Source organism: Diceros bicornis, chromosome 5 (assembly GCF_020826845.1).
Source record: "Diceros bicornis minor isolate mBicDic1 chromosome 5, mDicBic1.mat.cur, whole genome shotgun sequence".
Lineage (NCBI taxonomy): Eukaryota > Metazoa > Chordata > Mammalia > Perissodactyla > Rhinocerotidae > Diceros > Diceros bicornis.
Genome location: NC_080744.1, coordinates 46357486 through 46374422, shown reverse-complemented (window position 1 = coordinate 46374422; position 16937 = coordinate 46357486). Strand labels below are relative to the sequence as shown.

Genomic DNA, 16937 nt, shown 5'->3' with positions numbered 1-16937 from the left:
GTTGGGTGGCTTTGGAGGTACAAGCACAAGGCTTTGGAGTCAAATAGACTGAGGTTCAAATTTTAGCAGTGTATGTTCTTGGCCCAGTTGCTTGACCTCTCAGATACTTATTTATAAAATGGGAAAATGATACCCAGGGCTGCAGCGTTTCCTGACTCTGGGGCACCATTCACAATGTATTCCGTTACAATATTTTGCACTGGGGTGCTATTTACAGGGAATACAACTCTGTTTGTGCAAAACAACTCTGGTGCAGAATCTAACTCAATGAACTTCTCTGAGGAGCAAATGAAACAATATATGGAAAGTATGTGGCGGTGTCTGGTGCAAGGTAGATGCTTCGAGTCTCTCTTTGGGAATTAATGAGGAGTTGGTAAAATCGTTACAAGTTGAGATGAGAAGCTGAGAAAAGACAGGTGACTTTTATCATCCTGGATAAAGATCATCATCTGTGAAAGATTTCAAGAAGCTTACTTCTTAACTTGCTATAAAAATTTTATTTTTGGTCAGGTAGTCTGAAAAGTGGTTCAATGATACTTTTCAACCGAATGCAAACACTTAAATTGTTGAAAGTCATTCTACATTTGTACAAATAACTAAATATAATCCCATTAATTTCTGTCAAGTCGCATAAAATTAAATGACAAAATTTGGAAGATATATTTACTAAATTTAAAAGCCCTGAACCATTTGAAATGTTTCTTTCAGCTGATTCCAGAAATCTCTTCCTTGACCTGGTTTACCACTTTTGTGCCTTTGGTCTTGGTGATAACTATGACGGCTGTCAAAGATGCCACAGATGACTATGTGAGTATTTGCTTTTGAGTATTCTTGAGTTCTCAATTTCAGTTGTGACCTCTCAAAAGTAGAAAACAGAGACCCACTTGAAATTTTGGAATGAAGCTCCTTTGGTCAATACCATATAAAACTCTTCTGCTATCTGTTTGAGGATTAATACAGGTGTCATAGAACCAGAGCCTGTTTAAGATAAAAGCAAGAAGCCTTCAATAACTAGACTCACTTCCTCATTTTACACATGAGGAGACTAAGGCCTATAAAAAACTAGTGATTTGCTAATGATAATACAATCAATTAGTGGAAAAACCAGAGTTAGAACATAAACCTTGCTTCTATTCAGTGAAGTATTTATCCTATATCACATGTCTTTGTCTAAGTTTTGGAAATTGGTAGATATTAGGTACTCTCATATCCTCTGCTGGTTATACCAGGAGTTATAAAATCAAATAGCTTCAAAAGTCAGGCAACTAATGTAAAGATGTGAAGTATAAGACAATAGAGAGTTTTGAAGTCTGCATAATCCAAAGAAGGTTATTCAAATTTAAAGATCTAAAACACAGTCTTGGGCAAACCAAACATTCTAAATCCAGACAAGTTATATTCTCACCCTGGGTGATTGCATGTGCCCTAGCCTCAATAACTATCTATACCAGTAACTTACATGTTCATGTTCCCAGCCTAGGCCTCTCCTCTGAACTCATACCCATATTTCCTGTTTATGCTTAAACTATCTATGTCTTTAGAGTGGATTTCTTGCAGACAGTGTATAGTTAGGTAATGCTTTTTTGTGCTATCTGAAAATCTCTTTTAATTATAATGTTTAACTCATTTACATTTAATGTGATTATCATTATCATTAGATTTAAGTCTGTCATCTTGTTTTTGCTTTCTATATGCCCCATTGGTTCTTTGTTCCATTTTGTCTACCTACTTTTAGATTCAATTGAGTATTTTTTGTGATTCTATTTTATCTTCATTATTGGCTTAAAATTATATATATATAATTTTTTTGTGTGTGGTTGTCTGGGGTTTGACTTATCCTAGTCTACCTGTGGCAATCTGGCTTTAGAGCACTGGCCTTTATTCACTACATCCCTCTGTGCTAAGCTATATGGGGAATACAAAAATGAAACAGACACAGAACCTGAAGGTAAAAGAAAAGCTTAAAACTCAGTAGGGGAAGATGGAATCTGCGCACGAATAACAAAGATATGAGATAAAAACCTTACGAATCATAATAAAAAAATGAAATGACTTGGTTCTGATTGGCAGTGGAGGTGGAGTGTGAGAGAGAGAATTAAGGAAGGCTTCTTGGAGAATGTGGGAACCCAGCCTAACTGAGAGTGGTTGAGTATGGGAAAGTGTGTTGGGGAGATTTGTACTTATCAAGTTGGTTAATAAAATCCTTCCTCGTAGTTGTTTTATGTATAATTTTTTTTTGTGTGTGTGGTAGATCAGCCCAGAGCTAACATCTGACTCCAATCCTCCTCTTTTTTTTTTTTTTTTTGCTGAGGAAGATTGGCTCTGGGCTAACATCCGTGCCCATCTTCCTCTACTTTATATGGGACGCTGCCACAGCATGGCTTGACAAGAGGTGCGTTGGTGTGCACCTGGGATCAGAACCTGCGAACCCCGGGCCGCCGAAGTGGAGCATGTGCACTTAACAGCTGCACTACTGGGCTGGCCCCTATGTATAATTTTTTGATAAATCAATAATTTGATGTGACTCATTTGAAAATTTCCTATATATATATAATTTGTCATCATATACCGTGTTTCTGTAGGATACATGGGATGTAACTCTCTTCATTTTTAATGAAATGCCTAATGTATTTCATGGTTCACATTGTGACCATAACCTTTGAGGCTGGATTTTTAACTAACACACAGGACCTATTCATACTGATGAATAATGTGACTTTAAAGTGATCAGCTTGGGACATTCCTGGAATCCACTCATTTCTGTGAGGTTGCCATTGTTCAAGATACTTTGGAGCTCCTCTTATAGATTGCCTTCGTGGTCAGTGTACAAGGTACAGAAGAAAGGCAATTTCATCACTTGTGTTCACCCAGCTTTGGAAACAAATGCCATTTCTCAGCCCCTTAAAAAACTTATTCACCCTATCTGCTTTCTAAGAGAGGCTTTCATATATTTCTCAACATAAGACACCCCTTCATGTCCTTTCCAAGGATAAATAGCTCCATCTTCAAAGGATACTTCAAAGAATGGGCTAGAAGCACCAAAGGTAATTGTAGGAGAGGAAATTTCAACAATGATTTGAGTAATGACATCTTTGGAGTAAATGTGTGGTTTATCTGTACTATCTGATCTTTCAGGGAAATAGTACTTGTTTAGATGCATGAGTTCCTACATATTGACTTTAAAGGTGTTATTCATTATAGTCACACTTCATAGAAGAGTAAAATGGTAGAGTAGAAAGAACATGGGCTTTGGAGAAAGACACCTTGCCCTACCGAGTTCTAACAGTGTGACGTGAGGCAAACCACGTCTTCAAACCTTTCCTTGTATAATATGGCCAATGACATCAGCACTGTTGGGAAGACAAGATGAGATGCTGTGTGTAGAGCACCTGGCACAGAGCCTGGCTCACAGCAGGCACACAATCAATGCCAGTCCTCTCTCCCTTCCTATCCTGGGCAGTTCCCCTCTAAGCCTTCACCTCTTTTCTAGAGAACAAATTGTCAAGAAGAGCCAGCCTGGGCCTGAGACTACCATTTCTAGTCCTTCCAGACTCCATCTTGTGCCAATACCAAGACCCCTTGGAAAAGCCTGAGCAGAAGAGGCCCAGAGAATGGGCTGCTCAGCTTTCAGGGGTGAACTGATTGGTCCTTTTCTGTGATGCCCAGCTAGTCAATGAAGGGGACTGTTTTCAGGTTAGACACAGATGTGACTAAATACCAAGTATCCTTTGTCTCTACTGCAGTTAATGCTTGAATATGATTTTATTTTTGTGATAATATGTGCCAGTTCAACAACCAGATATCTTTATCAGTCAGGGTCTTGGCAGGAAACAGATGTCACCCTGAAATGGGGGAAGATTGGAGAAAGACTAATAGTGAAGGGACCATTCACAAAGGATGTAGGTGAGGAAAAACATGTAGGGTAGCAACATGGGTGGCTTGACTACTTCTAGGCCTGAAGGGGCAAAGGGAGGAAGCTATTACCAGATTGGAGCTGTTGTTGAGGGTTTCTAACAGCAGCTGGGGCTCTTTGTAGAGGAAGCAGTGCCTGCTAACCCAGCTCAAAGAAAGCCAGGGAATAAATACCCCATTTCACTTTCCTCTGACCCTTTGATCTTCTGCCATTACCACCTGTTGGCCAAACCCAACCAGAAGCCAGAGGGCTAGGACCAATGTAGGTCAGCTTCCTCTGGCACTGGGCAGAGTGGAGATGAATGGGGTGTAGATATGGAGGAGCAAACAGAGAATATCCAGCACCCCTGTCAAATTATGCACTCAGAAAATAGTATTTCCATTTCTATTTTTCTGTTGGTGGGGAGAAGTTTGTTTGCATGCCAATGATGGGCTGACTTAATTTATTCCTCTACCAACACTATAAGCTCTTTCCATGTTAACAAATACTAAATATCTTATTTTTCCTAGTAATATCCATTAACTTATACCTGGGCATCAGAGTAGTTGTATACACTGGGCATAGCATAATAAAAAGATTGGGATGGGTTTGAGAAGGTTGTTGAAAAAGGGAAGGGCTGGTCGAAGCATTTTATATATTGTGATTTTGATACAATATTTTGAATTTTTTTAAAAGGATAAAACACTAATTCTGATGATTACAATCTATGAAATTAAAGTTTCATGTCTCCTGATACTACCCCCCGTTCATCTGTGGGTAACTGGCTGAAATAACACCTGATCTCTACTTTAGCCCACTACTATCTGATCTTGACACTTCATATAGATAGTCTTATATGAATGGCTGCTAATTTACGAGTTTAGTAGAGAGCTCATAATATTTGGATTCTTCTAAGAAATATAAGATGTTGACATTACTGGAATATACAATAAGAAATGGGATCACTTGGGCATAAAAACACAAATCCACACCAAATGTTGTTCAGTATTGTACTGTGATTTTTGTTTTAAATGCTCAGTATTTCATAAGATTACTGTTAACAATTAGAATTTCTGGAGAATAAAAATACATGTTGTTACAAGTAGTTTCTTGACTTCAAAGAAATCTATAAAACAGAATGAATGATGTTCCAATAAAGTGTTGAGCACATATGTGAGAAAAATGGAAGCCCCCATGCTTTGTTGAAGACATCAAAATTAATGTATGGTTTTCTCTGGAACTATGTGGCAGAGTAAAGAGTATGTTGTCTTCTTAGAAGCAACTAAAAGTAGGTGGGAATTGGATGAACATATGACTAGACTAGTACCATTGGGGACACCCAGAACAAAGTTGGTGAGAAAGGTCTTGATTCAGACTTAGAACATGTGAAGTTGAGTCCAAGGTAAGCATAAGTCATCCTCATCTTGGATCAATGGTGGTATTGTTCAAACAGATGAACTCAAAGTATTTCAGTGTCCCTGTTTGTGCTGACAAGGTATCATTTAGTATGTTTTCTCACAAACACTTTGATTTTCAGTTTCGCCACAAGAGTGATGATCAAGTGAATAATCGGCAGTCTGAAGTGCTCATCGATGGCAAGTAAGAAATACATTCTTTGGGTTATTTTTAAGATTTCTGGGACCCCAAAACACATCTTGACAATTGGTGGCTTTCTCTTTTAATTAAATGTATGTTTCTTTTCCCCTTTAATTTATTAAAAATTGCAATGTAAGTCCATTTTATCTTCATGACTCTTTTTTATGTTAAGCAAATGCTTGTGCTACCCACTCAACTTCTACTTAAAGTCTCTTGTGTGGAATACAACATATCATTGTTACTTTATGTTTCTAGATCAAATGCTATTTAGAATCAGCTCATGTATGTAGTAGATGTTTCATAAGTGTTTGGTTGAATTATTCAATTTGGTAATTTCTGGGGAATCTTGCTACAGAGACTTCAACACATTACTGTATCAAGTGACAGTGATAAGAATTTTGTATTCTTGAGAGTTGAAATTAGAATGGATTATCTACCATAACATAAATTTTTCATTGCTTTTAAATTCATCCACCAGTAAGAAATATTTACGGGAATGTTGCTTGAATCTGAAATTCTTTAAAACGTGTGTTTACACACAACAGCAAAAACACCTTTAGAAAACTTAAAGATAAATTTTGAACTTCATTCCATTGTTTCTTACTCTCATTCTTTTTGTCCCTTTTTTGCTAAAAATAACATGTGGAAAAGTAAATTTGTAATAGTGTACTTCAATCTGGCAGCCAATCACATGGGCTGATGATTTTGAATCATTTGTATACTTTGAAGAATATAATTTTTAAAGGGAAAAATCATAAAACAAGTTAATTATAAAACAAGTGAGATGGAAAATTCCAAGAAATGATAGATGTGAAGAAGGGCTAGGTAGCTTAGCCAATAACTGGTAGGATTGAAGTGCTTATCTCTTTCCATAACTAAAATGTTGACTGATCACTGATAATGTAATGAATACATATAGTTTTTCTTTGTTGGCTTGTTTTAGAAATTAGCATTAAATGCACAGTGAAGAAAAATGGGCTTAATCTAAAACCATAGTTGTAGAGACAGAGCCTCTGAAAATGTGATCCTGGTGGGACGTTGATAAGCCATAAAGATGCCTGGCTGGAACTATGTGCTTTATTTCCAATGTTAGCAGGTTTTGCATTTTTATCACTACAATATGGTGTTTAAAAGCATGAGTTTTGCCCTCAGAGAGACTTACGTATGCATTTAGTTCTGACCGAATAATTCTATGGTCTTGGGCAAGTTCTTAAGAGGTGTTGACTCTTTGTAAGCTCTTGTAAGGTGTGGCTTTGAGCTGTCCTGTTCCATATCTTGACTTTCTCAAGTCCTGCAGTTCTGAGTGGGTATTACATCTGACATTAATATGATATGACTAATTCCCCAAGGAACATTGGATAATCAGTCTCATTATTTTGAAGGATCATCTCATGAAAAGTGTGTTAAAAATATGTACAATACATACATTACATAATGAATTTGAACTAATGGCTCTAGCATACCTTTTAATGTCTCTCAAATTACTAGTTAAATTTCGTGGCAATATCTGGGCAGAGATAGATATTGGGGCCTCTACTTGAAGGCCATGAGATTAATTCAGTAACTTAGATATTCAGAAACTCGATGACTGTATGTCTCCCACACATGCTAGCTACCATTGTCATAATAATTATAAGTAGTATTAGCGTTGCTTTCTTGTGATTTCACTTAGCTTTTTGTTGATTCCTTATGAGGTAGCATCTCTTTGAAATTCAATATGGTGTGATTTTTTTTTTTTTTAGTGAGGAAGATTAGCCCTGAGCTAACATCTGTTGCCAATCCTCCTCTTTTTGCTGAGGAAGATTGGCCCTGGGCTAACATCCGTGCCCATCTTCCTCTACTTTATAAGGAACGCCGCCACAGCCTGGCTTGATAAGCGGTGCATCGGTGCACGCCCGGGATCCGAGCCTGCGAACCCCAGGCTGCCGCAGCAGAGCACGCGCACTGATCCGCTATGCCACCGGTTGGCCCCTACGGTGTGATGTTTTGATAAGTATTGTTGCTGATCCTGTAAAGTTGAAGGGAGAGGCACATATCATTGAGAATGGAGTATTCCTTAGGATTTGGTGAAAAATCAGGCAAGATTTTCTGTTTGTAAGATTACCCACTACTGTGAGCTCCTCTAGGGCAAGGGTCATCTCTCTTGATCACATCTGTGTCCCTTGAGCCTAGCACAGTGTCTGTTGAATTTTCAAAACTGAGCAGTAACAAGAATCCTTGCTGAAAGGGCAATCTACCAGAAGAGCTTGATCTGTTGAATTTGGGTGAGTTCCATCACTACCTAATTCCAGCAGCTGGGATGGTGATCTTAGTGGAATGTACTCAGGCTATGGAGACTGGCTTTTTACTTTTTGGATTTTGAAAAGTTGGAGAAACCAAATGGGCTCAGATCTGAGATAGCCCAGGGAGTTGAGTCCTCCTTTGGAGCTGCTGATTGTAGAAGACACTGTTGGGGCTCTGCCCAGACCCCCACTGTCTTCCTTTGCTCACCCCCAGCTCCTGTTTGAGTTGCTTCTAAGGGCTTGCACCTGCCGCTTTCTTCAGAGCATTGCCCTTGGGCTACTGAAGCAAGTGATGGATTGGTGCAAGAATATTAACGAGCAGCGCCCCAGCCTCAAGTTGGACAACCTCTGAGGTGGTGTAATTTGCACTCTGACCGCCCATGGAGATCAGGCTGAGGGTGAGACTTTGCCTGCAGTCCCACCCTTGCGTGGCTTCTTCCCCTTCTCCATGTTGCTTCTCATCTCCCTTGCCAGTTTCTCCTGGAAATAATTTCCTAATGAACCACTTGCATGTGAATCCTCATCTCAGGATCTGGTTCTAGGGAACTAAAACAGTAGTCCATGCATACTTAATCTCATGGCAATGTTAATGGAAAATATTAAGAAAGTGCTTTTGAGCCTATTCTTGGCACCTATGGCTCATGATCCAGAAATAAAGTAAAAAGCCTGGAGAGGATCAGGGGAGTCCAGGTGTTGCTGGAGGTGGGCGTCATACTGGGGCGGGCACCAGCAGGTACTTGTGGCTTCCCTTGTGTGCTCCTGGCAGAAAGTGTTGGACTTGGAGTCTTTATGCTAGGACAGGAGACATCATTGGCTTGTCTTGGAAGGAGGAGAGGCATGGTCAGATTTGGGAAGGAGGTCCCTGAGCGGAATGGGATGGGATGAAAGCAACAGTCAAGAAACCTGGGTCCGTGTTAGTGATCACTGTGTGACTTTGTGCAATTAATTTTCCATCCGGGCTTCAGGTCTCCCTTCTTGTGTGCTCAGAAGCGAGGACGGTGGGCAGCTACATTTCATTCATTGAGCAACTACTGTGTGTGGGCTCTAGTGCTTCCACATTTAGTTCTTGTAACACCCCAAGCTCTGGGTAATAGTGCCCCATTTTAGAGATTAAGGCCCAGAAAGGGAGTGAGTTGTCCAGGGTTACATGGCAAGTAAGAGCCTAAATTAGACTTCCTTCCATTCATGAAGCGATGTGTAAGTGTGGGCTTTGTGGTGGGATCATATCTCCACTATTTATTTTGTATTTGAAGGGTTTTTAATACAATTATAAAAACATAAACATAATTACATAATATATATGTAGTTTATCTATACGTAATATGTATGTAAATAAACATACATATCCACACTTTCAGTGCCTGGAGCATTACTCATCTACTTTCTGAGCATTGTGCAAGCTGTAGTGCAGAACATTGTAAATCTAAGTCACAAAATAATTAGAGGAATTGTTTGATATAGTCCCGTTTGTTTATTTTTTCTTTTGTTTCCCTTGCCTGAGGAGACATGGTATTCAAAAAAGATATTGCTAAGACCGATGTCAAAGAGCGTACTGCCTATGTTTTCTTCCAGGAGTTTTGTGGTTTCAGGTCTTACATTCAAGTCTTTAATCCGTTTTGAGTTAATTTTTGTATATGGTGTAAGATAATGGTCTACTTTCGTTCTTTTGCATGTGGCTGTCCAGTTTTCCCAGCACCATCTGTTGAAGAGATTTTCCTTTCTCCGTTGTATGTTCTTGGCTCCTTTGTCAAAGAGGAGCTGTCCATAGATGTGTGGTTAAACCAATGTGACCTCAATAAAATAAAAAAAAAAATAATTAGAGGATAAAACCCTTCCTTTATAAGCTTCCTTTTCAATTTCACTTTTTTGGTTTTGTTACTCCTGTTCCTTTCAAATCAGAACCAATCTTCTGCCTATGCCATCTGTTATAATATGTGAAAGTACTTAAGAAATAGGTCTTATATCAGCCTTTGATGAAATCTTTTGATGACTTTATTTTTTTTATTATTTATTTATTTATTTTGGTGAGGAAGACTGGCCCTGAGCTAACATCCATTGCCAACTTTCCTCTTTTTGTTTGAGGAAGATTGCCGCTGAGCCAACATCTGTGCCAACTTTCCTCTATTTTATATGTGAGACACTGCCACAGCACGGCTTGATGAGTGGTGTGTAGGTCGGCGCCCAGTATATGAACCCGAGAATTCAAGTCCGCCGAAGCCAAGCACGCAAACTCAACCATTATGCCACTGGGCCAGCCCCCTGGTAACTTTATTTCTAAAACTAAGTCAGGTGGCATGGCATGATTCCATACCGTAGAAATTAATGTGACTGCTGTATTAGAAGTGCACGTTTTTGCCCCAGGCTGACTGAACCTGTGAATAGCAATAGATACTTCAGTGTCTCACGGGAAGACATTTCTTCAAGTCATGCTAACATCCTTGGCTACTGTGGGAGCAACGGCAGGTGAGAGGCCATGAGAGGGAGTCTGAAAGTTGCTGCAGAGGTCATCCAATCTGGTGCTCCTCAACCCCAGCTGCTGCACATTTTGTCTGTGCCCCAGCCATACCCCAGAGCAATTAAATGAGGGTCTTGGAGGTGAGGCTCTGGTGTTTTTTAGTTTCTAAATGATTCTAATACGCAAACTGAGTGGAGAACCTCTGATTGAAGCCGTCTCTTTACCTATATCTATATCTCTATGCCTATATCTCTCCAATTATAAAAGACACCCAAGGAAAGGAATTCCATTCATTTTTAAAATGGTAAGCAGAGTTTCTCACATAAAAAAATCCTTACGAAGGAATCATTCTGCAATGCTTATTTCTGTATTTTTTGTAGTAAGCCTCACATTTTTAGTCAAACATTTGACCAATCAATAATTACTTTGCCATGTTTTTCTTTCCTTCAGAAATTCAGATTTTAATTTTTCCCACTTTTGTCTTTTATTTCTTTCCCCATTACATGTATTGTCCTCAATGCTGAACCATTTGCTGACTTTTTTATGCAACTTCCAATTTTTGTTTTTCCATCCAAGTTTGTTGTTCTATCCATATCAACATTTCTAGTCATATGGATTTTAGACAAGGAAAGGAATGTGGAGACCTTCTGGTACCCAATTAGGTAGCCCATAGTCACGTGTGGCTACTAAGCACTTGAAATTTATGTTGTAAGTATAAAGTATACACCAGATTTCCAAGACTTAGTACCAAAAAGAGAGTATAAGATATATTATAAGCATTTGTTTTATGTTGATTCCATTTTAAAATTATAATATTTTGTATACATTGGGTTAAATAAAATATATTATTAAAATTAAATTTACCTTTTTTTTAAAACTATTTTTGAATGTGGCTACCAGAAAATTTAAAGTTACTTATGTGGCTCCCATTTATGTGGCATTCTATTTCTATTGGACGACACTGCTCTATACAACATCTTTAGTTACAGGTGAGAGAACTGAACAGGGAATGAAAACGAACTCTGTCCTCCTAGCCTGGCCTCCTGATTCTAAGCCCAGGATTCTCTGTTCCACCTTGCAGGCTGCCAGCATTGTGGTTTGTGTCACTATTAACAAATAGAGTCAGCGACGTTTTTTCTTAATCTTTTTACTTCCCTAACCTCTCCTGAATTTATACTTTTGCGTTAGAACAATCTGAGATCAAATGCTCCAGTGCAGTGAACGGGGTGTTTCTCTAACACCTGCAGATTTCAAACGGCTCTTGACCATCAGCTTTCTGTGCAACACGTTCCACTTGATACTTTCCTGAGCATCAGTAAACTTGGCTTAAATGTCCCATGCTCTTTCACAGAAAGAGCTGTTCCTACCAATCTTAATCATTTTTCTTTTGGAAACTGTGTGTATTTAACAGGGAGAGACAGGGGCTTTTTTTCACTCCTGCAGAGTATCGTCCCTGCACTATTCAAGTCTGGTATTCCTAGATGCCACATAATTATGTGAACAAGCACACTATTTCAATAGGAAGAAAGTTTCTCTTTGTCGACTTTCTCTTAGTCAACTTTTCCAGTTTGTTTGAGTGATGACTCCCATTGGATGTTAGGATAGAAAGTTTTGTTTCGTTTTTTTCTTTAGTATATAGTTTTTTTTCCCCATTATAGAAATAACATATGTCCATTAAGAGAAATTTGGAAAATAAACAGTAGAGGGAAGAAAATAACATCCATACTTCCATATCCAAATGTAATTATTGTTACTATTTTTTCTGTCTTTTTTCTATGCCAAGATTTCTTATAATGGTGTGCATATATATTTTTATCCTTCTATTTTCACTGTACAGCATATCATTATTATTTTTCCAGTGTCTTTTTACGCATAATTTTTAAGGGCTGCATAACATTCTGTTGAGTGCATGACTCATAATTCACATAACCATTTCCCTATTGTTTGATATTTAGTCTGTTTGCAATTTTGAAATATAATTTCTTGATCTTTCTAAATTAATAAACCCCTTTCCATAAGACTGGGTTTTTGTGACATATTTATAAAACTTACCTACGATGATTACATGAACCCATTATTTCCATATGAAGTGATTAGAACTTGAAGCATTACTATTCAGTCCACCGACAGCAAGCTTTATCAGAGTATCCAGGGTTTAAGTGTGAGCAGGACTACTTTGGGCATAGTTACTGAACCCTGAAAAGTTTCAATTCCATCAAATATGGGAGTTTCCTGAATAGGCAGCTATCAGTCCACCACCACCAAGTTCCAAGTCTATCTTTTCTTAATCATAGCAAAATGTCAAAAAAAAGCCCAAAATGTTCTGCTTTAAAAAAACGTATTAGTGACACATGTAAATCCCCAAACATCAATAATTTGAAACAGTTTGAATATAAGTTTTATATTATAATTACTAGCCGTGTAGCACTCATGCATAAAATATATGCATCAGTTCTGGTCTGTAGAGTGCCTAGAGTAAATTTGGGCAGTGATTCAGAAGAGTGGCTAGCAGATCCTTCAGGCAGCTATGAAGGAACTCTTCTCACCTTCTTTGTCCCACCAGGTTAGAGGTATGTAGACCAATGGTCAAAAGACCTATCATTTGGAAATAACTTACCCAGGAAGAGAGTATTCATGTATGGCATTGCCCTCTGCTGAATTTGATCCACAATGTCAGTCTTGGGTAAGAGTGGATTATTTTTCTTATTATATATGCTCTTACTTTTTCTCTTTGAGTGCCTGCAACAAAAAATACCAAAGATCATTGAACTTAATGTGTCTGAAGCTGACACATACTTAGTGTGTCTGTGTGCTTCTTGTAAGTGGGGGAGTGGGAACACGTGAGGTTCTGGGAGTCTGTTGATCACCAGGGAGAACTGACGAACACTGCATTGAGTTACCTCATCTTCATTGGGGCCTGGGGACTTGCACCTGGAGTGGCGACTTCTGTGGTTAAACACAAGGCAGAGCAGCAACTCTCTGAGTTTTTCATCTCCAGCCCACCCAGATAACTTACACTTTGTGATGGTGCCATTGGGTCTGGGGGACAATTATTTGGGGTCTGTGTGAAGAGACTTCTATATTTGAAAGGAAAATTTGAGGTGAAAAAATTGATTCTTCTTTTTTTAAACAATGTTGATAAAACACACTATTATGAGTTTGAATGACAATGAGTTCAAAAGCAAGCTAATGGGAGTAGTCTTTGTGCTTTTTGGACTCAGTGGAAGTGGTTTAAAAATTAATTTTTAGGGGCCGGCCCGGTGGCGCAAGCGGTTAAGTGCGCGCGCTCCGCTGCGGCGGCCCGGGGTTCGCTGGTTCGGATCCCGGGCGCGCACCGACGCACTGCTTGGTAAGCCATGCTGTGGCGGCGTCCCATATAAAGTGGAGGAAGATAGGCACAGATGTTAGCCCAGGGCCGTCTTCCTCAGCAAAAAAAGAGGAGGATTGGCGGATGTTAGCTCAGGGCTGATCTCCTCACCAAAAAAAAAAAAAAAAATTAATTTTTAGGTCACGTTGCTAAATCACACTAAAAGTGTTTCAAAAATAGTTTCACCTTCAATAAATTAATTTCAGTTTCTTAAGTCTTGGACTGATCATTTCTTGGGCAGTTTCAGTGTGTTTTGCAGTTTGCAGATGGAAGGGTCGGTCTGCCAAGGGGCTGGTTTCTGTATGCGAGCAGTGATGTTGTTATAGTTCTTGTAAACGATTTTCCATTGTAATCAATTATTATATTGCATGAATACAATTTTTTTAAGTGTTGAATTTCTAAACGGTGACTGTTTCCCCAAATGAGGTACATCTTGAAATGACGGGAAATTATAACACTTCAAAACTCTGCACACGGGCTTTTCAGTGGCATCTCCTCATTTCTTTTTAAAGTTTATGTAACCCAGATGTTACGTGCTCCCTTTTTCTCCTCCTAAAGCTCCCTCAAAAAACCTCTCTTCTGCGTAAAAGCATTAGAGAGCAAGGTAGAGTTGAATGAAGATTTTGTTGGGGATATAAGGGAGGAGGTTTATTTCACATACTCCATGGCAAACAATGTGAAATTCCATTTTAACATTTTTCTTCCCCTAAACTCTCTCTCTGCTGCTGGCCTGTGTAATCTCTCCTTTCTCCTCTCAGCGCTCAGGGCAGTTGGCTCCAGTCTCCTTCTGGGGCCCCTCATATTTATCTCCCTTTTATTACTCAAAGTAGCGTGGTTCTTCCTTGGCTCTGAACTCCAACCCGTCACAGCTGCTTGCCAAAATAGCGTGCTCTTCTGTAGCTAGGACCCACTTATCTTAGATGACAATGAAAGTTAAAAATACACCAAGTTCTATGTAATATTTCAAACTTGATTCTCTTTTTCAAAAGTAGGTTTATGCATCTCTTCTCAGTTGTCAGGGGAGGAGATCTAGAATTTCTTTTGAAAAAACAAGCCCAAACTTAAACCACAAAGGCTTTGGAGATGTTAGAACATTAATAATGTAAAGTCTTCTTAAGATATTAAAATATGAAAGCTAGAAGAGATCATAGCATGATAGTGAATAAATTTGGTTTCAGTCAGAGCCCACAGGTTGTCTATACCAAACCAAATAGATGTTTTAAGTTAAAGTTTTTGTCAACTAACTACTTATTGTTGATTAAGTAACACATTTCTACTACAAGGGCATTTTACTTTAGATCTCCTGACATAATCTTAATGGGTTAATTACTTTTTTTGTGTGTGTGTGAGGAAGATCAGCCCTGAGCTAACATCTGATGCCAACCTTCCTCTTTTTTCTGAGGAAGATTGGCCCTGGGCTAACATCTGTGCTCATCTTCCTCTACTTTATATGGGACGCCACCACAGCATGGCTCGATAAGGGGTGCATAGGTCCACGCCCGGGATCTGAACCTGTGAAGCCTGGGCCACCGAAGCGGAGCACACACACCCAATCACCACGCCTCCGGGCCAGCCCCAATTACTTTTTTTTTTGTGAGGAAGTCAGCCCTGAGCTAACATCCATGCCGATCCTCCTCTTTTTGCTGAGGAAGACTGGCCCTGGGCTAACATCCGTGCCCATCATCCTCCACTCTATATGGGATGCCGCCACAGCATGGCTTGACAAGCAGTGCTGTGGTGCGCGCCCAGGATCCGAACCTGGGCCACCAGCAGTGGAGCACGTGCACTTAACCTCTACGCCACAAGGCCGGCCCCTCAATTGCTTTTTTTTTTTTAATTGCAGTTAAATTGGTATGTAACATTACATAATTTGTAGATAAATATAATATTTAAATATAAAGTGTACAACATCATAATTTAACATCTGTATACACTACCAAGTGATCAACACCAAAAGTCTATTTACCGTTCGTCATCTTACAATTGACCCCCTTCACACATTTTGCCTACCCCCCAATCCCCTTCCCCTCTGGTAACCACCAGTCTGTTCTCTGTATCTATGAGTTTGTTTTTGTCTTGTTTGTTCATTCGTTTTACTTTTCTAGATTCCACATACGAGTGAAATCATATGATATTTGTCTTTCTCCATCTGACTTATTTCACTTAGCGTAATACCCCCAAGATCTAGCCATGTTGTCGCAAATGGCAAGATTTCATTCTCTTTTATGGCTGAGTGGTATTCCACTGTATGTATTTACCACATTTTCTTTATCCATTCATCCACTGATGGACACTCAGGTTATTTCCATATCTTGGCTATTGTAAATCGCTGCAACGAACATAGAAGTGCATATATCTTTTCTTTTAAAAAAATTATTTTCTTGAGGTATAGTTGACATATAATATTGTATTAGTTTCAGGTATACAACATAGTGGTTCAAAATTTATTCACATTACAAAATAATCACCCTGGTAAAACTATTTACCATCTGTCATCATAAAAAGTTATTACAATATTGTTGACTATATTCCCTATGCTATGTATTAAATCCCTCCATCTTATTTATTTTATAACTGAAAGTTTATATCTCTTATCCCCTTCACCTATTTTGCCTTTCCCCACACCCCTTTCCTCTCTGGCAACCCCCAATTTGTCCTCTGTATCTATCAGTCTGTTTCTGTTTTGTTTTGTTTGTTCATTTATTTAATTTTTTTAGATTATACATATAAGTGAAATAATACAGTATTCTTCTTTCTCTGTCTGGCTTATTTCACTTAGCATAATACCCTCTAGAGCCATCCATGTTGTCACAAATGGCAAGATTTCATTCTTTTTTACAGCTAAGTAATATTCTAGTGTGTGTGTGTGTGTGTGTGTGTGTGTGTGTGTGTAGATCACAATGGGTTAATTTCTTCCATGCATTTTAGGTTGGTATATTATCTGTCTTTTAAGACTTTTAAGAATACTTAAAAGAGTATAAAGAAAATATAGAAATTACTCTTGGTTTTACTACCCAGATCAGAGTAAACGACAATGAACTTGTGAAAGCATGTCATTGTCCCTGTCCTCCTCCATTTTTGTTTTCTCCTCTTCTTTTTCCTCTCTAGTCCTCCACACAATATTCATTTCAAAAATAGTTTAGATTATACTATATCCTATTGTCATGTTTGAATGGTGACCCTGCCCCCCACAAAAGGTATGTCCACTGAAATGTGTGAATATGATCTTATTTGGAAAAAGCATCTTTGCATATATAATTAAATTAAGGATCTTGAGATCATCCTGGTAATCCAATCATAAGTGTCTTTATAAGAGAAGAGAAAGGAAGAAGATACACAGAAAAG

At 38.7% G+C, this 16937-nt stretch overlaps 1 protein-coding gene across 1 annotated transcript in view; it reads left to right on the top strand.

The window, feature by feature from the left end:
* Nucleotides 1-774: 774 nt before the first annotated feature.
* ATP8B4 (ATPase phospholipid transporting 8B4 (putative)) overlaps nucleotides 775-16937 on the top strand; it is a 162180-nt gene continuing 146017 nt past the window's right edge. The window contains exons 1-2 of the mRNA XM_058540543.1: nucleotides 775-807; nucleotides 5430-5491. Coding sequence (XP_058396526.1) covers nucleotides 775-807; nucleotides 5430-5491 — 95 coding nt within the window. The remainder of the gene's footprint in view (nucleotides 808-5429; nucleotides 5492-16937) is intronic.